The sequence below is a fragment of the Canis lupus genome, chromosome 27 (assembly GCF_011100685.1).
Source record: "Canis lupus familiaris isolate Mischka breed German Shepherd chromosome 27, alternate assembly UU_Cfam_GSD_1.0, whole genome shotgun sequence".
In the NCBI taxonomy this organism is placed as follows: domain Eukaryota; kingdom Metazoa; phylum Chordata; class Mammalia; order Carnivora; family Canidae; genus Canis; species Canis lupus.
Window position 1 is genome coordinate 42,104,419 of NC_049248.1, and position 22,459 is coordinate 42,126,877.

The following is a 22,459-nucleotide window of genomic DNA, read 5'->3' on the forward strand; positions in this document are numbered from 1 at the left end:
CAAAATGGCAGTGTTTAACAAAACAGCAGATCTCAGGTATACTTGCAAATCTCTTCCCCAGAAGCCATCAAGTTTAAATACAAACTTTCTACTATCTCTCTCCTTTTTAGTGGCCCCAGCGGCCTTCCAGGTATCCTCCAACACACTCAAAATAATGAAGGGTCAATAGGTGACCTAATGTGTAGTCTTTATGTAAAAGTCTTTCATTCAGATGTCAGGGATTTTATGGGCAATGCTGAGTGTTTATATCAGGATGTCTAACGTACTGAGTAAATTTACAATGGTGATTAAGTCATTGGCTAACTGCACCTGAATTTTAGCATGGCTGTTTTCTCAGTCTCTCTCTTTTTTTTCTTTTTAAGTAGGCTCCACACTCACCATAGAGTCCAATGCAGGGGCTTGAACTCTTGACCCTGAGATCAAGACCCCAGGGATCAAGACCTGAACTGAGATCAAGAGTCAGACACTTAACCAACTGAGCCACCCAGGCATCCCTACTCTCTTTTCATTACAGGAATTCCGACATGGCATAGAACAAACCACTATAATAACAGCCAACATTTACTAAAGTGTTTAGTATGTGCCAGATATTGGAATGATCACTTTCTGTGTGTTATTTCATTTAATGATATGAAAGAAATTAAAAGCTCTCCAATTCCTGTTAATTAGTAGGTGCATCCATCCCAGGATGTTCTTCTCTCACCTCTAATTTTGGTCACCTTGAACCTGCAGGGTAAATTTAATGCCAATCATGACATCATCGCACATGCCCAACCAGCTGACTTCACTGCAGGAATAGCCAGGAGAGAGCAAGTGAGATTTTGCTCAAACATTTTATTAAGGGAAAGCACAAATTCACTTACAAGAGGGAGAAAGGGAAGAACAATACCTTGACAAAATATTCTATTTCAGGCAAGTTTACCATAGCATTAATGTCCCTTTGTAGTAAGCTGAAGTTCAAATAGTTCTTAGGCATCGGTTAACAAAAGCTAGGCAAACAGATGAAAGGACAACTGAAGCTCTGAAAAATTTTATGAATGTGAAGGTAGCCACGGATTTATAAACCTGCAGTATGTACTTGAAGACTATGTACTGTCTTGATCTCCGTTCTTCCCCACCCACTCCTCAATTCATGGTTTAGTTACACTGATGCCCTTTTAGGCTATAATTAAAGTGTTTTGATCTTCTAATTCACCTCAGAGTTCCAGTTTCAAATCAGTGTGAAGACAATCAAGAAAGAAACACAAAATCAGATTAGGGACAATCCAAATATTATTTCCTAGATGATCATTTCTCAAATTATGCTCCTAGGAAAAATGGGGAGATTTCAATGCTGGGAATATTTTTCTCTTAAATTTCTTTTTTATGGTGTGTAACATTTTAACTCAGCTATTCTTTTTTTTTTTTTTTTTTTAAGATTTTATATTTAAGTACTCTGTAAACCCAATGTGAGGCTTGAACTCATGTCCCTGAGATCAAGAGTTGCATGCTCCACTGACTGAGCCAGCAAGGCATCCCAACTCCTTTTACTCTTAAAACACAATCTCCCATTTAAAAATAGGAAAACCAGGGAACCCTGGGTGGCGCAGCAGTTTAGCGCCTGCCTTTGGCCCAGGGCGTGATCCTGGAGACCCGGGATCGAATCCCACGTCGGGCTCCCAGTGCATGGAGCCTGCTTCTCCCTCTGCCTATGTCTCTGCCTCTCTCTCTCTCTCTCTCTCTCTCTCTCTCTCTGTGGCTATCATAAATAAATAAAAATTAAAATAAAAGCAGAAAACCAGGTAGTCTAGTAAGAGAACTCATTTTGTACATGGCATGTGACTCATGGATGAGCCCCCTGTTGCAAGGACATATGTAATTTATTGATTTTATGACTATGAAACACACTGCTGCCAAATATTTTGCCTTATTTCAACATATACTTGGCAATATATCTTTGTAAAATAAAGAGATTTAATTTTTCTAATTTTTTTCCCCTGTTCTATCATATAATTCAAATTTTGTAGCCATTGATCTGAGACCATTTTCCTGTGTGCCTACCTTGGTCCAAGTAGGTAGTGCATTTCCTAAGTTTCCATTGGTGTTCTGTCAATACATCATACTTTTTAAAGTCTCATATAGTCAAATCTGAGAACTATTGCTCTTAATCCATTTTAATTATCTCCTCACCTTTTGGAAGAATGGCCTTAAGGGTATCAATCAATATGTGGAACAGAAGCAATGGCTTTTCTCCTAAGATTAATCACTGTGATTAATCACTGTCAAAGTTCTTTCTCCTCATCTAACTTAACATTTGGTTATCATCTTGACCAGAGAACAAAAAAGACCTGGGTAACAGATTGGCAAAGAAAATGATAAATTCACCTGACATAAATGTTATGTATTCCAACCAAGCCATTCACCGAATGGTAGGTACATAAAACACTTGCTTAAAATCTTCCTGTGGGGATCCCTGGGTGGCGCAGTGGTTTGGCGCCTGCCTTTGGCCCAGGGCGCAATCCTGGAGACCTGGGATCGAATCCCACGTCAGTCTCCCGGTGCATGGAGCCTGCTTCTCCCTCTGCCTGTGTCTCTGCCTCTCTCTCTCTCTCTGTGTGACTATCATAAAAAAAAAAAAAAAAAAAAAAATCTAAAATCTTCCTGTGGTTTTCCACCTTGGCAGGATTCTATCCAAAATCTTAAGCATGGCATATAAAGCTTTTCAAGACCTGCCTTGTGGCCCTCCCTCCACTGTCTCTCTCCATTACCTATATGTGCCTTGTGTTCCAGCCAAGCCATCTTGGTTTGGATCTCTGGTTTCCAAAACTGTTTGTGTCTGCCTGGAATGCCCTTCTTTCTCTTTCTCTTTCCTCAACCTTTCCCTTATTCACTTGGTCTCTTTCCACACATTCTTCAGGACTTGGCTCAGACATCACCTTCTTGAAGAAGTCAGGCTAAATGTCATTAGTCAGAGCTTCCATGGCCCCAGAGCCTTCTCACAGCACTTACCACACTGCTTTATGACAGCCACCCTGTTACCTGTTAGCTTCCTTGCAGATAAAGACCACATGGAATAGTTTGTTCATATTTAGCTTTTAAGCTTAGCATTGTTTGTACTTAGCATGGTGCCTAGCTTTCAAAATAGTTTGAATGAAAAAATGAAATTGTCTTGCATAAAATGTGTTAAATTAAGAATATATAAATTCCTTGAAGATATCATCTCTAATCAAAACAGATTTTAGCTCCACACCATCTGATCATTTGCTGAGCAAAAGAATTTTCCAGTGAAGGTTCATTATTTGGTCAGCTATAAGTTGCAGAGTTCCCCAACTGAAATTATGTGACCTGCAAAAATGACAATCTGTCCTGGCAGCTGTTACCAAATTCCCAGACACTCTGCAGCCTAGAGTTAGAGTTGTTTCTAATTTTAAGCATCTAATTTAGAACACATGCTCCTTTGGCAACTGGACATCAGACTTTTCAACCCACCTTTTCTCCAGCCTGATGGGAGATGCAGACCTCAGGATCTGGGGGCACATTCTCCTTTTGCTCCAATTTATGAGTTTTGATTTCACCACAATTGGCTCTCAAGTCATTCTACAAAATAAAAGTAATCTGTGAACTAAAATTTAAAAATCTCACAATTCTACACTCTTCATAGCACATCTATTAAATAAATTTGGAATGTAAAATAAAAGTTCTTTTAAGAAGCTTTGGGTCAAAACATTCCCCTAATTCTCACAAGCAAGACCCATTGACTAGTGAAATGACAAAAGCGGCTTTGTGGACACCCACCTCAGAGTTAAATATTTGTACACTAGTCTAAAACTGGATGCTCATTAGAATACAGACACATCAACACAGACACACAGAAACCACCCCCAGCATACAATGTTCTTGTGATTCACTCCTCTAGCAGCAGAGCTTGTGGGAATGCAAAGCTTGTGAGTTTTATCAGAAAAGACCATTCTGGAGCAGGGGAAAGGAGATGCCAAGTGCCAATAATCAAGAAAATATACTGACCATATATATAAATGCTCGGCCTGGAAAGAGAGACAGGGATGATGCATACATATAAAAACTGAAATTGTATTTAATGATACCATAAAACAACCCTTTTTTGTGAGACTTTCAAAAGCATGCTTCTTTTTGCATAAAATTCATACATTGTACTAGAGACGTATCTTATTCTACTTCTCAGAACAGAACCTCAACATAAAAAAGCAGGTATTAATATGGTCATAAGGAGTAAGCCTAATTACCTTTTTTTTTCCTTGCAAAGAACACTTGGAGCAAAATATTTAACTTTATCTACGAGATCCAAAATTACTATAGTGGTAGATGAATATGGACAATTCCTACCTTTAGTTTACTACCTTTCTGAAAGTCTTGTACCTTTCTGTTCCCTGTGATTCTTTAGCCAGGGTGAGAAAACAGGCAATTTATGGCCCCAGGGCCAGTGAAAAGGGGTGAGTGTGCTGATGGGGGTGTGGGATCCCAGGCTAAGGGACAAGGCTCTTGAGGAGCATCCTTGAGGAGGAGTTGGCAGCCAGTGCTGCAGAACACATCAGGACAGCCTCATTCCTGACCCCATCTTGAAGCCCCGTCTCCAGAATCACTGCCAGAGTGTGTGCCTTGTTAGAGCCATCCTCTGTAAGGGGCCTGAGAAATTCTTCTGGGATGAGATAAGATGTACTTTTTACAAGAATTCCTAAAGACTTTTCAACTCTTAAAATTTACAGAGCAGGAGAACTGTAATGCAGAAACTCTGTTGGGAGGGGTTTTTTTTTTTAAAGGTCACTAAACAGGTTTTTCCACTTAGGGAGTCACCTGGTTGGAATGTTTATAGCAGGAGGGCACAGAGAAGCAGCAAAATCTTGAAACAAGGGAAATAAGCTCCAAAAATCACCTGCTTGCTGTATCTCCTGACCTGCTTTCTAAGAGAAGTCTAACCTTGCTCATTTTCACACGGTCAGTGAATAATGAGCCTGTGGTGTTCCACTTTACAATCGAGTTCGACGCATCATCTCTTCTTAAAACCACAGTGAACACTCAGGATGAAATTATTCATGGCCCGGATCAAATTATTCATTGATAAATACTGCTGGAGAATGCATACTTCATAATGTGAGGAAAAGAAGGCTCAACTTCTGGAATACAAGCTATGATTTCTAAGAGGTACTGGTTTTAGACTGCCTGGGAACACATAAAATTCAATACTATTCTTCCAAATTTGTTTAAAAATCAACAACAACATAGGACACCAAGAGATTCATGGCTTGTGTTTTGAAATCTCAGAAGGAACAAATGTTTGAGAGATCCATATCTATATATATGTAGAGTGTTTATATGCATGTGTATGTAGGAGTAAATGGCATTTAAAAGGTATCTTTGGAAAAAAAAAAAAAGGTATCTTCAGGGTACCTGGGTGGCTCAGTGGTTGACTGCCTTCAGCTCAGGTGGTGATGATCCCGGGGTCCTGGGATCTAGTCCCACATCAAGGTCTCTGCAGGGAACCTGCTTCTCCCTCTGCCTGTGTCTCTGCCTCTCTCTCTGTCTCTCATGAGTAAATGAATAAAATCTCTCCCTCTGCCTGTGTCTCTGCCTCTCTGTGTCTCTCATGAATAAATAAACAAATATAAAAAAAAAACAAACGTCCAGAATAGGTAAATCAATAAAGACAAGAAGCAGATTAGTAGTTGCCAAGGGATGAAGGGAGAGGGAATTGGGAGTGATTACACAGGTATGGGGTTCTTTTTGGGGTGATGGAAATGTTCTGGAATTAGTGATGATGGCTGCATGACCTTGTGAATGTACTAAAAATCACTGAATTGTATGTCATTTTACATCCTATGAATTCTCTATCAACAAAAAAACCTGCAAAAAACCTCCCCATCCCATGTTAATGTCAAATCCATCCTATATTTCCCGCCAGTATTCTCTCCTTTTTTCCTCAAAAATAAGTGTTTCTGTTAAAACTAACAGACTACTACTTTTTACACAACAACAAAAAAATTAAGTAGAAGAGATAACTCTCAATGATATTACTGGATGATAATGTCACAAACAAATGAGTGGGGTGGGAATGAGGCCTAGGAAAGCAAAGTCAGGATTAGAACATGATAAGAATTATGGATGAGGCTAGGGTAGGATGGATTTCCATGGAAGGAGAATGCCTAGGGACCAGGGAGAGAGCAGGGCTCTCAGGTCAGAGTCTGGGGGACATCTCTAGTTTCTGTGCTCAGTGACCATTTGCTGGATGAGGGAATGGATGATACGGAACACATACTATAGCGTTGGTGGAACTGCTCTGTTTGGACACAGCTGCCTGGTACTTGGCCATTCGATCCTTTATGGAGGTTTCTGACAGGCGTGGTAAGTCCAGAGTTCGCCTATTCTCGCTTTTCTCTGCGTTGGATGTAGAGGATGACACCTGACCTGGAAACATACAAATAACATGCTCTATCAGAAGATAGAATGTGATGTGAATGGTTTCAAGATTCTAAATTTTAGGCTATTGTATTCTGGTGTGATCATTTTCTTCTATTAAAGGTACACAGAAGGAAATCAGGAATGTAACTCATTTACTAGGTAATATGTACTTACTTTCCCACCACTAAAAGGAGAACTCTTACCATAACTGAGTATTACATAAACACCTCAGCTTATTTAATACAGTTTAAAAACTAGATCTCAACACCATTTTAATTTGCATTTCTTTGCCAGGAGGCTGATGATTTTCCTGTTAATTTTTTCTTTTGTGAAATGCCTGTAAATGCCCTCTTCAAAACATATTAATTATGCTCTCAAGGTGTTATGTTACCACTGGTAATACAGGATAACAAATCTTGACAGAGGACACTGCCGCCCATCCGTGGCAGCCCTCAAGCCCCAGATGACTGTAGAGCCAAAACTGTCAGCAGTGCTCCCCTCCCAACCCTGCAAGGATACCCGTTTGCTGTCACAAATATTTCCTTTTAATTTGTGCCACTCTTCCCCTAAAAACATTGGCTTTGAGGCTAAAAGGTATTGCTACTGATGAGTACTTCGTAGGGAACCACACACACACACACACGGAACATTGCTTACCTGCGCCTATTTCCAAATCATCCAGAGAATAGCTGTTTTCTGAGATCCTCCTCCCACCTGCACTACGGCTCTGGGTCCGAAGAATCTGCTGAGAAAACAAAACCCAGCCATAAGCTTTAAACAGAAGATGGGAAATCTTGATGAATGTTCAAAGAAGAGGTCTGCAAATCCCCTTTATTAATAAAATCCACAAGAGATGAGATTGTATATTAGTTCTTACATTGCACAGAATGTGTTTTTAGCATTATAAATATGAAGTACTACATATTCACAGGTGCCCAGGGAGAAATAAGTAACTCTATATAGGTAATTCTCTTTGGTAATCATCACTGTCTAACCAGCTTCACCAGGAAACGAAATACTTTAACCAGCCATGGAGGGGAACTCTCATGTCCCAGATGACACTGACATGTCTCCCAAATCATCAAGTCCTGATGGCAGGATCTGTTGTTTGTTTCCCTTCTGAGGTTGCTGCTTTGGTTCACATCTTCATCTTCTCCCCGTACTACTGTATCACATTTCTATTTGGTTCCTCTACACCTTCCAATCAAGTCTCTGTGATAGCTGCAATTATCTCCCAGTGTAAAGCTATATTACTCTCTTGTTCAAAATGCTTTAAAAATTCCTAATCATTCCTTGAACTAAATCTAAAGTGCTTCTTATGTCACAGAAGATCACCAGTTCCACATCTAGTCCCTACTGCCCCTGAGTTTTCCCTTCCTCAACCTGTACCCTCCAGGAAAAGCTGGGAGGTCTATGAGATTGTAAATGAGTTCCCTTCCCCTTATTGCCCTTTTATCCTTCTGTTTGTTGTTTTAAGACTCAGTGGAGGCTGAGCAACATATTCTCAGTGAAGTCTACCTTACCCCTCCTACATAAATCTAAGTAGTCCTTCCTCTCTTTCCAAGGTACCTGGTCACACTTCCACTCCAATGCTTATTGTGTGTCCCCTCTACCGGACTGGAAGCCGACTGAGGGCAGGGACCACATTTTTGTTTTTTGAATAGAAACGTGGATGGTAAAAAAAAAAAAAAAAAAAAAAGAAATGTGGATGGTACAGATTTTTTGAATAAATTATTTTGTGATCCCTGTAAATCACTACATTAATCTCTCTAATCTCTAGGGTAGATGTCTAATTAAAGTCACAAATTATAATTTTTAAGACTGGAAAAGTAACCTAAGAGGCCATTGATCATGCCAGAATGTTCCCAGACATAGTACACACAGAATATGTCATGTTTATTCAGCTTGTAAGGAAAACCTTCACCCAGATCCTATCATTCAAATCTCAGTTTATTTCCAGATAGCTTGAAGCGGGGAAAAGATACCTGAAATCTAGTATGACAAAAGAGTAAAACAGCATCATTCTGTATTCAACATTGTTATTAAACCTTTAAGTTCAATGGACTAATAACTCCACAGTAAAGTTTAAGGCTGTGAACTAGCACTATTTCAAGTCCTTCCCTGCCCCCAATGGAGAGAGAAAACATGAGCCAAGTTTGTTTGTACCATACCCATGGCAATAGTTTCTTGCAAATTCGATATACATTTAATAAAATTTCTCTCCAGTCAGCTTTGTTAACTATGTTATTAATTGATTTAAAAAAATAAAATAAGCTGTAGCTACTCTAACCTTGCCATATCATACTCAAGTCAGATGTACCAACATCAACCACATCCACATGACTCATATGATGCAACACACTCGTGCTCCAGGCGCAGCCCCCCATCTAGAAATGAAGATCACCAGCTGAAATGAAAAGATAAATTTGGCAGGACACCTTCCCCATCCACGTTTTTAAATTTTCGAAGCATTTTTCATTTGCAGATAATTAAAGGAAAGTCCAAAGACATATTCCAAATGCTGCATCACTGTAAGAAGGTTATTATAAAAATTAGAATTTTCTGGACTCAAAAAGGGGAAAGCCTGGAAATACACTTTTTTTTTTTTTTTTTTTTTTTAAGCAAAAGGGAACGGGTTCTGTATCCTTAAGAACAAAGGGATCATTTCAAATATTTATATTTTGTTAAAGGTAAAGTTCAAATATGATTCCAAGAATATGTGTTGTATCACAACTGCAGATAGCTCAGTTTTCTGTCTGTACTTTAGTCAAATCTCTGTTTCACGCAGAGACCCTGCCCTGGCATTACTGGGAGCAAACCCATTTAGAAGCAGAACATATGCCTTGCCAGGACAGGGGCTTATTTTGGTTTTAGAGGCATAAAATTTTCCATCTTTGCTAGCTTTCTTTAAACCTTCAGGTTAAATAAAGTTAAGAGCCTTTTTCTTTTTTAAAGCCTTCTGACACATGAGGCTATCAGTACTTGAATTCTTTTCTTCCAAGCACTAAAAAAGTAAATGTACAAAGCCATTTGGTCTTAAAGAAAAAGAGAGAGAAATGCCTCTGGAAATCAAGCTATACTGATGCTGGAACACAGCTCTGAGATGGGAAAGCTTTTAATGAGATCCCAGATGAAGCACTAAGCATTTCTTTCAATACCAGTTCACTCCAAATCACTCAAATATGGAGAATAACAAAAACTCAAATGCATTTACAATAAATTTTGTGATCCTCATTTTACAAGTAGTAGTCTGAGGTACAGGAAGAAGGAGGAGTTTCCTCTAATATTTCTCAAGGAAGCAGAAGAACACAAAGAGAAAAAAATACCCAACAGCCAGGAATTCTGATACTGAAATACTCTTCTGTAACACATTTTTATCACATTTCAGCACTGTTTACTCAGATGCCTGAGGGAGCCTATTAAAAGCAGGGAGAAAAGACAAGACACTTTAAGACTTTCTGGAATTTCCTAAGGCTTGGCCTCACCCCACCCCACAAGTCCTCCTTCCTGTCAGCTGACTATAGTAACTCTCCTTAGTGGGACGGCCCCTTAAAGTACACTCTGAGAATCCATAAACCAAACGCATCAACACATACCAATAAGAGAAAAAGAGCTGAGGGCTTTGAGCCAGTAGTCTGTAGAATTTCTTTTGTCTGGAAAATTTTCTTAAATAAAATAAAATAAGTGGGGTCCCAAATACCACGTAAAAAGCAGGATTTCCTATGCCCCTAATTTTTAGGAAAAAATTCTATTTAAAAGTTGATTCTCAACACTTTAATTTACCTCCTACCTCTCTCAGTCACTTCCTTTAACCTTTCAACTTTGACCTTCCTTCAGACTCTCATCCCTCCAAAGTCAAGGGTAGAGGAAGGATGATCTTTAGGGAAAATGGGACTTTGTTCAACTGTGCATAGGGTGTAAATAAAACCTAGCTCTAATTTCTCAAAGTACTGAGAGACAAACTTTTTTTTTTTTTTTTTAAGATTTTATTTATTTATTCATGAGAGACAGAGAGAGAGAGAGAGAGACAGGCAGAGGTAGAAGCAGGCTCCATGCAGGGAGCCTGATGTAGGACTCCATCCTGGGTCTCCAGGATCAGGCCCTGGGCTTAAGGCGGAGCTAAACCGCTGAGCCACCCGGGCTGCCCCAAACTTCTCTTTCTTCAGGTAGAAGAAAACAGGAAAAAAAAAAAAAGATGGAGCTCTTTTAAGTAAAAATAATATATATTGAAGGAGCACTTATATTCAGGTTGTGGGATTTCGCTGTTTACTGTATTTCTAAGCATTCTACAAAAATTATGTGTTACTTATATAATTAGGGAAAAAAGTAAAGAAAGGAGAGGCAATACTTCATATTTATTGATATGAATAGGTAAAAATGATAAAAACCAAATGCTGACAAGGTGCTGGAGAATTAAATATGCCCTGAGATTATGCTAGTAGTGTTATAAAGTAGCATAATTTTTAAAAATGATTTTATTTATTCATGAGAGACACAGAGAAAGAGAGAAGCAGAGACATAGGCAGAGGGGGAGGCAGGCTCCCTGCAGGGAGCCTGATGAGGGACTCAATCCCAGGACCCAGGGATCATGACCCTAGCCAAAGGCAGATGCTCAAGCACTGAGTCACCAGGTGCCCTAAAATAGTGTAATTTTTGAGAATCAGCTGAAAATATTTAAGAATGTTTAATGAATTATGGATTTAAAAAAAAAGATTTTGAGAGAGAGTGAGCATGAGAGAGAGAAAGAGAACATGATCAGGGGGTAGGGGCAGAGGGAGAAGTAGACTCCCCATTGAGCAGGGAGCCCAGGACTCCAGGATCACGACCTGGCCGAAGGCAGATGCTTAACTGACTGAGCCACCAAGGACCCCCGAATTATGGCTTTTGATCATGAGAACATTACCTCAATAATACTGCCCTCCCATCAAAATAACTAAAAACAAAATGTTTCTGCCAGGATGCTTAGAATTTTTTTTATTAGACTAGAAAAATATCTAATTACTGGGGCATGATTAAACTATAAATGAAATACTAAATTGCCATAAAAAAGATAACCACATGAACTAGGAAAATACATAGAAAGGTCTATATAAAAAAGACCAAAAAAAAAAAAAAAAAAAAAAAAGACCAAACAAAACTGAGCACACAGGGACTAAAATCATGTAAAAACTAGTTATGCAATGATAAGAATCATTGTGCACAGTTCTTTTATTCTTTTTTCCTGGTGAAAGTCACTGTTTTTTCATGGTTTACTTGGCTTTTTCTTCTCCTCTCTGGTTTACTGTGAGGTAGGGGTGGGGGGCAGGTAGAGACAAGCTTCTAACTCAAGAGTTTTCGTACAAATCTCTTGCATTCCAGTGTATTTCTTCTCTTCATTGCCCTATGCTTTTAATTCAGTTACAAGACTATAAAATGTGGGAAAAGGGAAGACGGAGAACTAAAGTCTTTGAGAGTATAATTGCTATGTTTTAAATTTTTCCTGGTGGAGAAAGGGGGACCCTCTTACACTGTTGGCGGGAATGTGAACTGGTACAGTGGTACCAAAGGTGGTCACATTTCCCCTCTGGAAAATTGTGTGGAGGTTCCTCAAAGAGTTAAAAATAGAGCTACTGTATGACCTAGCAATTGCACTGCTGGTGATTTACCCCAAAGAGGTACAGATGCAGTGAAAAACCGAGACACCTGCACCTCAGTGTTTACAGCAGCAAGTCCACAATAGCCAAACTGTGGAAGGAGCCTCAGTGTCCATCAAAAGATGAATGGATAAAGAAGATGTGGTCTATATATGCGATGGAATATTACTTATCCTTTCATTCAGAAAGGACGACTATCCACCATTTGCTTCAATATGGATGGAACTGGAGGGTATTATGCTGAGTGAAGTAAGTCAGTTGGAGAAGGACCATCATTATATGGTTTCACTCATACAGGGAATATAAAAAAGTGAAAGGGATTATAGGGGACACGAGGGAAAATGACTGGGAAAAATTAGAGAGGGTAACAAAACATGAGAGACTCCTAACTTTGGGAAATGAACAAGGGGTAGTAGAAAGGGAGGTGGGGGGGGGATGGGGGGATGGGCACTGAGGGGGGCACTTGATGGGATGAGCACTGGGTGTTATATGTTGGCAAATCGAACTCCAAAATATATATATATATTTATATATATATATATAATTTTTTCCTGGTTTCCTTAGATTTCAGATAAGTAAGGCCATGGCCAGTTGTTTTTACCTAAAAAAATAATTACAATATTTTTTTAATTTTAACTTTTTAAAAAAGATTTTATTTATTTGACAGAGACAGCGTGCATAAGCAGGGGGAGCAATAGAGGGAGAGAGAGGAGCAGGCTCTCCACTAAGCAGGGAGCCTGATGTGGGGCTCAATCCCAGGACCTTGAGATCACGACTTGAGCTGAAGATAGACGCTCAACCAACTGAGCCACCCACACACTCCCAGTTATGATATTAATGAAGATACTGTTACATGGTAGAGAGAGGGTACTAAACAATTTCAGTCCTTGTTCGGATATTAATTAGCCAATCCCATTGGGCGTGTCAGTTAACTTCTCTGACCTCAGCTGTTTCCATCTACGCATTAAGGATTTTAATATCCTAACTGTCTGAGAGCAGTGAGCTGGATTAAATAACTTTATGGTCCTGTACAGTTCTAGGATTTATGTCAAAGATTTTGATAGGGATTTTTCACTCACTGTAACTCACTGATGAGTTAGAAGACTAGAGGAAATGACTAATATGTTCATCTGGATATACACACCTATGTCGTCTAATCCAGGACTGAGTCTGATTCCAGAAAGATAAAGGTGGTCATATTTGAGGGGGTAAGTGAAGTCTTTTTGGCTACTCTAATGGAGCCAATCTTGCTTATGGAATGTTCCAGTCCTTTGACATTCCTTTTCAACATGTTTTTGTTTTATTTTTAACTTTTCAACACATTTTATTGTAATGAAACTGGCTAGAAACCAGTAAGCAGATGGCCTGAAACCAGTAGTTAGATGGCCTGAAAGTAAACAGAAAAGAGGTGACTGGTCTCCAGTTAGCATATCAAGATCAGTCATTTAGGACAACAAACAGTGAGAAATATCAGAATTCCTTGACCAGTATTTCTACACTTGGATCCATTATTACCTTACCACGAAAGCTGAAAGAATTACGGTTACTAATTAAGGGTAAATAAAATTAAATTTGTACTGGTGTGACATCTTTATCAGAAATGATCTGCTAGAGACCAGTCAAAATAACACTGAGAGCATTGTACTTACATTTTGAAATTATAGAAGATACAAATCATAGATGAATATAATAAATCAGTACAAAGTTACTTTTAGTAGAATATATTTGAGAAAGATGGCACTGATAGAAAACAAAGATAATGTTTGTGATTATTTAACAAAACCAGTTACTGTATTGACATTTAAAGCTCTAGCAAGGTATCTATTTGGAGGTTTAATGTTGGGTCAAATTTAAGATTTATGATTTGGTGATTAGCAAATTAAAGATATACTCCCCTACATTAGGATGACTATATTAGATCATATAGTGATGTTGACAGTTATTCAAGTCCCTTTCCTAAGTCTATCTTAAAATTATTACTTTAAGATAGCAATTTATACCAATTGTGCACATCCTCAGAATTTTATTCTTCTTGAAATATAATTTCAAATGACTTACTTAAGACATTAAGAAAGCAGAAGAAAAATGTTATTAAGATAACATTAAGGGCAGAAGACATGAACAGATATCTGTCCAAAGACCTACACATAGCCAATAGGTACATGAAAAAATGCTCCACATCACTGGCCATCAGGGAAATACAAATCAAAACCACAATGAGATAACCACTTTACACCGGTGAGAATGGCTAAAATTAACAAGACAGGAAACAACAAATGTTGGTGAGGATGTGGAGAAAGGGGAACTCTCTCACACTGTTGGTGGGAATGCAAGCTGGTGCAGTCACTCTGGAAAAAAGTATGGAGGTTCCTCAAGAAGCTAAAGATAGATACCTATGACCTAGCAATTGCACTACTGGGTATTTACCCCAGAGATACAGATGTAGTGAAACAACGGCACACTTGCACCCTAATGTTCATAGCAGCAATGTCCACAATAGCCAAACTGTAGAAGGAACCAAGATGTCCTTTGGCAGATGAATGGATAAAGAAGATGTGGTATATATATACACAATGGAATATTATTCAGCCATCAGAAAGGAATAATACCTACCATTTACACTGACGTGAATGGAACTAGAGGGTATTATGCTAAGTGAAATAAGTCAATCAGAGAAAGACAATTATCATATAGTTTCACTCATACGTGGAATATAAGAAATAGTGTAAGGGACAATTACAGAAGGAGGGGAAACTAAATGCAGAAAAAAAATTAGAGAGGAAGACAAACTATGAGAGACTTTTTATCTCTGGGAAACAAACTGAGGGTTGCTGAAGGGGAGGCAGGTGGAGAGATGGGGTAACTGGGTGATGGGCACTAAGGAGGGCACATGATGTGATGAGCACTGAGTGTTACACTATATGTTGGCAAACTGAACTTAGATTTAAAAAAAAAAAAACATAACAGTAAGTGGATAAGAGAACACATATATTTGTTAACCAAGAAAGGAGAAAATAAAATGCTATGGATAATTTTGAAACAATGTAGAGATTTCCTATGGACACCTACTCATTCTTCAAGAAGGCAAATATAAATTGTTTCTATGATATAGATTATAGATTGGTTGGCTATAGATAGAATATCTAGTGAACACAGATCAGACTTTAGCTTGGTTGCCTTATTTTCTCAAGGGCTTGCTCCAGTACACCAACATGTATACACTGTTATATACAAGTTACAGAAAGCTAAACAAAATGTCAAATGTCACTTCCAGGAAATTACAAGAAGAAAACCACAAAAATTTTGGTCTGAAGAAGGATGGTTTTATTCTCCTATTAACAAGTGCAGCTTTTGTTGGTATTTTGGTGCTAGCCATTCATATAATGATCCTGGTGATAAGAGAAACAAATTCTAAGGGAAATTTAAGGGCTTAGGAGTCTAAAGGGAGAAAAGTAGTAAACAAGTGAAAAGGGAGCTGGGGGCAGCCCAGGTGGCTCAGTGGTTTATCACCACCTTCAGCCTGGGGTGTGATCCTGGAGATCCAGAATCAAGTTCCACGTCAGGCTCCCTGCACGGAGCCTGCTTCTCCCTCGGCCTGTGTCTCTACCTCTCTCTCTCTTCTCTCAGTGTTTCTCATGAATAAATAAATAAAATCTTAAAAAAAAAAAAAAAAAAAAGAAGAGCTGGGACAAAGGAAACTTCTGTTTTTATTTTAGATACTCCTATTTTAGCTGAATGTACTGTTTTGCCTTTGTAATATAAGTTAATGTAATTAAAATATGACTAACTGGACACATTAAAATATACCATATAGTGGGGAAAAAATCAGAAAGAAAAAAATTTCTAAATAGTTTTTTTTTCACTTATGGGCAAACTTTCTCATTATTTTCTCTTTACAACTTCCCATCCTTGATTAGTCTCTGAAGAATGAGCAAATGAGTGAGTTTACGTGTTTTAGGAAACAATCATTTTTGGTGACGAGGTTCTCGCTCTTCTTCTCTCCTTTATTTCTTTATCTAAGTTTTCTCCTAGAAAATGGAAACACTTCATGGAAGAAGCAGTACTCCGCATTTGTATCAAAGAATCAATGGATATCCACAGTCTAGTCTTATTTTCTTGCATTACACCTAAGTGGTTCAATCTTGACCCAAGCAAAAGACAATACTTTAAATAGGTTATGAAGGTAGAAATATGTCATCCAAATACCTGGCCTTTATTCTCCTACCGAAGGCTTTGTGTGAACCAAATATGGAATCAAACCGGAAGAAGTGAGACTTAATGAGCCTGTCACATGCTCCTTACATTGCTTGGTCATTCCAGGGCATAAAAGAAGTGGTACTTAATTTTTGAATAACCACATCCTGACTTCTAAAGATTATGGATTCAAATGTCAACATGATGATAACTGAACATCAGTTATGTCTAGTTAATCAGCTATCTTTTTCATAAAAGGATGTCCAGAATAGTTACCTCAGCTACATAAAATCCAGATCAACATATACATGAAGTTAGGATTGCTAAACCACCTCAGTATATGCCACTGTGTGTGTGTGTGTCTTTTTCCTAGTAATGATGGTAGGTTATATTAGTCCATCCACCACTCATTTGCTCTAGGAATTAGAACTATCATGTTCAACTGAACCATCTGACCTGAATAATGTATCTATTCACTAAAAGTAGAGAAAAAGTGAGGAAAAGCCTTTAATCAATTCTTATTATTTATAAGCTATTTGAATTCTAAGCTTTGTTTCTTCCTTTTATTAAATAAGCACTAAGAGCTAAGTCATTGTACTAACCACTGGGGAAGAAAAACATCATTACTTTGAAAGAAATTACAGACTTTAGGAATATACAAATTTTTAAAAAATATTTTATTTTTTAGAGACAGAAAGAGCATGGGGGAGAGGGGAGTAGGAGCAGAGTGTGAGGGACAAGCAGACACCCTAATCCTAGCACAGAGCCCAACGGGGGGGGGGGGGGGGGGGGGCTTGAACCCATGACCCCTAAGATCATTACCTGAGCCAAAATCAAGACTCAGATACTTAACTGACTGAGCCACTCAGGACCCCAGGAGTATACAGATTTATACATGATTATTAAGGGAAGCATAATATAAATGCCCAAACAGAAGTAAAAAGAAAATTCTATAGCAGAGTGAGAAGGGTTAATTTAATCTGAGAGAAACTGAGGTAAGTTCTCACAGTTTTAACAGACCTCGAGGAGTAAGATTTCAGAAGTCAGTGATGGGGGGATAGATGTGAATGATTTAGAGAGTGGGGAGTGATCCAGGGTTTAAGTATAAGACTTGCTCTGAGACTAAAAGGTAAGTTGAGCTCAGACTGTGGAAGAACCAAATATTGAATATGGATTAATTTTGAGGCATCAAATTTTCTTTTCTTTTTTTAAAGATATATTTATTTATTTTAGAGAGAGAGAGAGAGGAGAATGAGCAGGAGGTGCAGAGGGAGACAGAATCTTAAGCAGACTCTGGGCTGAGCATGGAGCACAAAATGGGGCTCGATCTCATGACCCTGAGATCAGAACCTGAACAGAAATCAAGAGTTAGATGCTTAATGGACTGTCCCACCCAGGCACCCTGGGGCATCAAAGTTCCTGATCTAGGGAGTCAACAAATTTACAACTCTATTTAGAAAAATAAATCGCAAGAGTGTAGAGAATGGATGTGAAGAAAGAAAAGAGGCTGGATAGAGGTCATAGCAATATTATGGGACCAGACTGAATGGCGCATACTTGAGAGATGTGTGGAGGGTAGGCTTATTAAGATGACTTAGTAAGTGACTGGGGAGAGGAGGCAGGCAGAAGGAAGAACTGATTCCAAGTTTTACTGACAAGGAGATTTGGTGCATGGAGATGTATTAAGGTACACGGGGGTAAAGCAGGAAAGACAATGGATTCTTTTTTAGCTTTCTTAAATGTGAGTGCCTAAGGGATTTTCAAAGAGCGATGTCTGATCTGGCAGGCAACCAAAAAGATGAGTCTGAAGCTTGGGTTAAGAATGGAGGATTAGAATCTGGTATGGGGAGCAGCCCGGTGGCTCCGCGGTTTAGCGCTGCCTTCAGCCCAGGGTGTGATCCTGGAGACCCAGGATCGAGTCCCACGTCGGGTTCCCTGCATGGAGCCTGCTTCTCCCTCTGTATGTGTCTCTGCCTCTCTCTCTCTGTCTCTCATGAATAAATAAAATTAAAAAAAAAAAAAAGAATCTAGTTTGGGGATTCACCTCTTGGTGTCATGGAAAGAGATTTTTCACAAAGAGAGAGGAAAAAAACAGGAGGGCAGAGACCAGGAAGGAAAGTAGACAAGAAGAGAAACCATCTCAGGCAAAGGGAGCAAGAGAGACTAAGAATTGGCAGCTCAAGCCAATTAACTTTGTCTCCTGTAAATAACTGATAAAAAGATTTAGGAGGATTTGACATTAGACCTTTTACTTCCATTATCTATGTGCTCTCAGACCCGCCCAGCTCAGATTCAGTCCAGTTCTCTAAAATTACGGAACCAAAGTTTCACACAATTTGTACCTACTCTATTTGTCTCGCTAAGGTACTAATTTGTTAGCTCTGAAATATACATTCCTTCTTGTAGGCTCTAGCTCCTAAAAAGATTTCTAGTGTCCCTCCCATATTTCTTAGAGCGTCCTTCCAAAGATCCAGCTATAGAACTTCCCGATTAAAGCAGTATCCATGTTGGGACGCCTTGGTGGCTCAGTGGTTGAGCACCTGCCTTTCAGCTCAGGGCGTGATCCTGGAGTCCCACACATAGGGCTCCCTGCATGGAGCCTGCTTCTTCCTCTGCCTAGGTCTCTGCCCCTCTCTCTCTGTCTCTCATGAATGAATAAATAAAATCTTAAAAAAAAAAGCAGTATCCATGTTAATTAAAGCTGAAATTATGTTAACAATAACCACAATGCAGTTTCAAACTAGTTATTCCTTAAGCTAAAGTAGACAAAACTTTTTTAAACATTAAAAAAAATATATTAGATGAAAACTTTTTAAAAGTAAACTAAGCAATTTCTAACATGGATAATGATGCTTATTTAGGAACAGCTATAAAACCAAGGGCAGCTCTGTTTTACTAAGCAGTCCATTAAGTGACAAATGCCTATTTAATAAGGAAGTTTTAAAAGGCACCTAAAAAAGCCCAGGTCAATCTTAGACACACCCCCCTCGGCCCCTATTTTCCTATACCATTAAAAATCAGGCTGCCTGCCCAGTGCTATTAGAAATCTAGAAGGATCTTTATATGAGGACTCTTTCTCACTCTGACCAGCCACAAAGTGATAGGCTTGTTCTGACCCATCTCTCATCAGACATTTATGAGAAAAAAAAGTCTCTCACCAGATCCTTACACATAATCAGCATTTTTGTTTGCTGCAATCCCAGTCATTTCCTACCTTAGGCCAGTTTCGACATGCACTAGGCTTTTGCACTGAATCGACATTGTGTGTGCTGGCATGACATCAGCCGTCCTGCCCCTAACAGGGTCTCTGAGGAGGAGGCTTACAATGGTGCTTTGAGTCACAACAAAACCCCTTCCTCTCTATTTAGGATTTCTGACATTTTCCCCCTTCCACTTAAAATTCTTCCTATTTAAATTAAAAAAAAAAAAAGAAAAAAGAAAAAGAAAACTAAAAAATTTTTTTGTTTTATTAAGACTCTAAAGGAGAAAGGAATTGGCAGGCCCAGAGGGCTAAAAATTGAGAGGGATGAGAGTTTAAGAAAAGTCATAAAACTGCTTTGTGGTTACATCTCTTGCCAACTGGTTTCAGTGTTAAAATAGAGCTAAAACTCAGGCACAGGAAAGAGTTCTAGGCTTGCAGACCTTTAAAAATTCTTACTACATCCTCGAAATAGATGATCCTTTAAACACCCAAGAACTTTTTTCTAGGCAGGAAAGCAATAGGCACCGCAAGTGATGGGAGGAGATTAACTAAATCACGTCAGACTTAACCGATGATTATAAGACGAGTTATCGAATTTTTGTCTCAGAAAGAAGGTCTTATACCATTACTTCACACATGTAGGGATTTGGGCCAAATATTTAGCTTAAAAAATTTCAGCTTTCCCATCTAGATGGAATCGAGAGAAAATGATGGCTTTGCTTCCTGTCAGATCTGTTTATTTCATTATAATGACTGTTATAACAAACCATCCCCATGTACAAAGCCAGATATGCAGGAAAGTATGAGAAAACTGGAAAAATTTACCAGTTCAGCCATCCCTGGACTGTGTTATAAGTCACCAGCATATGTAACTCATTTTCTAGTTAAGTAATTCCCTCTGGGTACCCGGTCTGCAATCCACACGAAGGATCAAATTTCATTAGCAGTTGTAGGAAAATGCAACCCTGTGCATTTGCAAGTCAAAACTCCTGAAGGCTACAGCTAGTCTGGCTATCCTCATTGATTTTGCCTGGGAGAGGATTTTAGCTGATAGAAAACATTTGTTGGAAGGCACAGATGAGGAAGTTGAGAAGAGAAGGAGTCAGCTAGCATAGAGACAAGTAAGCCTCAGTCTTAATGTTAAACTCTGGCCTTAACACTCAGCCTGCAGCTGTGTCCAAGCAGAGAAAGATTCAGCAGTAATTCCACCCCCAAAGCTACAAATGACAAAAGGCACAGGAAGATAAATTAAAAGGGCAAGCGTACAAAAACACAAAATCCAATCGGCACCAAACTGCCTTCATTTCTAGATACTAACCTGAATCCCAGTATGTGCTTGATTTCACGGGAAACTGGGTCAGAGACCCGCAGATCTTAGCCTCCATGTAAATAACTCGAGACTGTTAGTTAATTCCTTGAAGTTTGAATCAAAAGACATACTGACCACCACTCAAACTGTCTAGATTAGAAAAAGAGCTTTGTTTCGTTACTTGAATTGGCTTTCTCAAGGTTTGAAACCGGCCCAGTCCTTACCTTGGTTTGAGTCGGTTCACCTTTCTCAAACATCATCTTAAGCCTGTTCAGCGGAACATTGTATTTCTCTATTTTGTTTGCGCCTTCTGTGTTTTCACTGATTTCAGGTTTTCCTACTTCATGCCTGGGTTCTCCTACACACGTTTCCATTTTTTTACTTTCTTTCGAGGGGTCTTTAAGATGCTCACTGCCCTCAGTGCGGGGATACGGACACTGAATTAGGGCTTCAGGAGGTGATCCGTGCCTAGGTCTGGGGTGGGCTCTTTCTTCCTGGTCAGCTTCGGCCTCAGAGGCAGAGCTTCTTGCCACTTCACCCGGAGGATGGTCGCCTCCGGGTCTGACCTCAGTGCTGCCGTTTCGCAGGGAGTCTGGGTGAGGCTCTGTTCCCAGTGCTGGGTTCTCCCACTTCTTCTTTAACACCGTCAGGATCCCCCTCCTGCAGTGCTGGGGGAGATTTTCAGTGTTCTAGAAGAACAAGAGGTAAGTGCCAGTTATAACTTGCCTGTTGAAACATTCAAACATGTTCTTTGCAAAATGAAAGTTAAAACTCTAAGCTGCTCCTGGTCCACTGGCGTTTCAGACAGCTGTGAATGGTTACAGCCCTGCCACATGGAGAAAGCATCCACCCCGGGAGAGGGAGAGGGGAAGAGAGAAAAAGTCAGGAGCTGAAGCAGGAAGTGATAAAACAGGATAGCCTTATAAGGACAAAATGAGAAGAAAGGAGAGCCCAGATCTAATGATAGTTACATGGGAGACAAGGGATTTTTTTTAATCCAAAGATTAATAAGGAAAACAAGAAAGAGAAAGCAAAATATTAGGTACTTGAAACACTGCAAATGTGCATTAACACAAATCACAAAATTATATGGCGAATCCTGTTTTTTTTTTTTCTTTTACATATGACAAAGATGAAGTATAGCTGAAACTATGCAATACCCTACTTGTGGGCAGTATCATCAAAGATTGAAACTATTTGTAGAACTTTAAAGAACTCACCAGATTTTTACGTGTATTTGCATCAATGATATTTCATCATATCTGACATAATCTACATGCATATGAAAAGTCAGTCAACTTTTATTTTTACATAAGAATCTAATCCTCTTTTCCCCTGCTCTTCTCTACACGTTTATCCATGTATAAATTCTCAGTTATCAGAAAATTTGCTATTTCACAGATCCTCTGGTAGAAAAATATCCAGGCTTCATATGAAAACACCATCACCCACCTTCTTGACTGAAGGACACACATTGACACATCTAAGGGAGTTCACTTTCACCTGGGTCAAAATGGAATTAATTTATACATATAAGATTGCAAACAACCTGGAAACTGCCACAATAACAGAGGAAACATGCTTGATGAACTAAATTCAGTGTCCCATACTCTGAAAGCATTCCTATAAATAAACTGAGCAGCACCACCTCCCAACAAACCACGAACTCCAATACCTTCGTACCCTCCGTTCCTGTGGTCTGTGACTCAC

General features: G+C 39.1%; 1 protein-coding gene across 6 annotated transcripts in view; it reads right to left on the minus strand.

Annotated features, from left to right (window-relative positions):
• LIMA1 (LIM domain and actin binding 1) overlaps window positions 1-22,459 on the minus strand; it is an 88,439-nt gene that overhangs the window by 13,338 nt on the left and 52,642 nt on the right. For 3 of the 6 annotated variants that reach the window (XM_038577636.1, XM_038577635.1, XM_038577637.1), the window contains exons 4-7: window positions 20,974-21,438; window positions 7,069-7,153; window positions 6,269-6,417; window positions 3,469-3,576 (exon numbers count right to left, since the gene is read on the minus strand). In XM_038577636.1, coding sequence (XP_038433564.1) covers window positions 3,469-3,576; window positions 6,269-6,417; window positions 7,069-7,153; window positions 20,974-21,438 — 807 coding nt within the window. Of the gene's footprint in view, window positions 1-3,468; window positions 3,577-6,268; window positions 6,418-7,068; window positions 7,157-20,973; window positions 21,439-22,459 lie in introns of all 6 variants that reach the window. The other 3 variants (XM_038577634.1, XM_038577631.1, XM_038577632.1) reach the window with 1 other exon arrangement.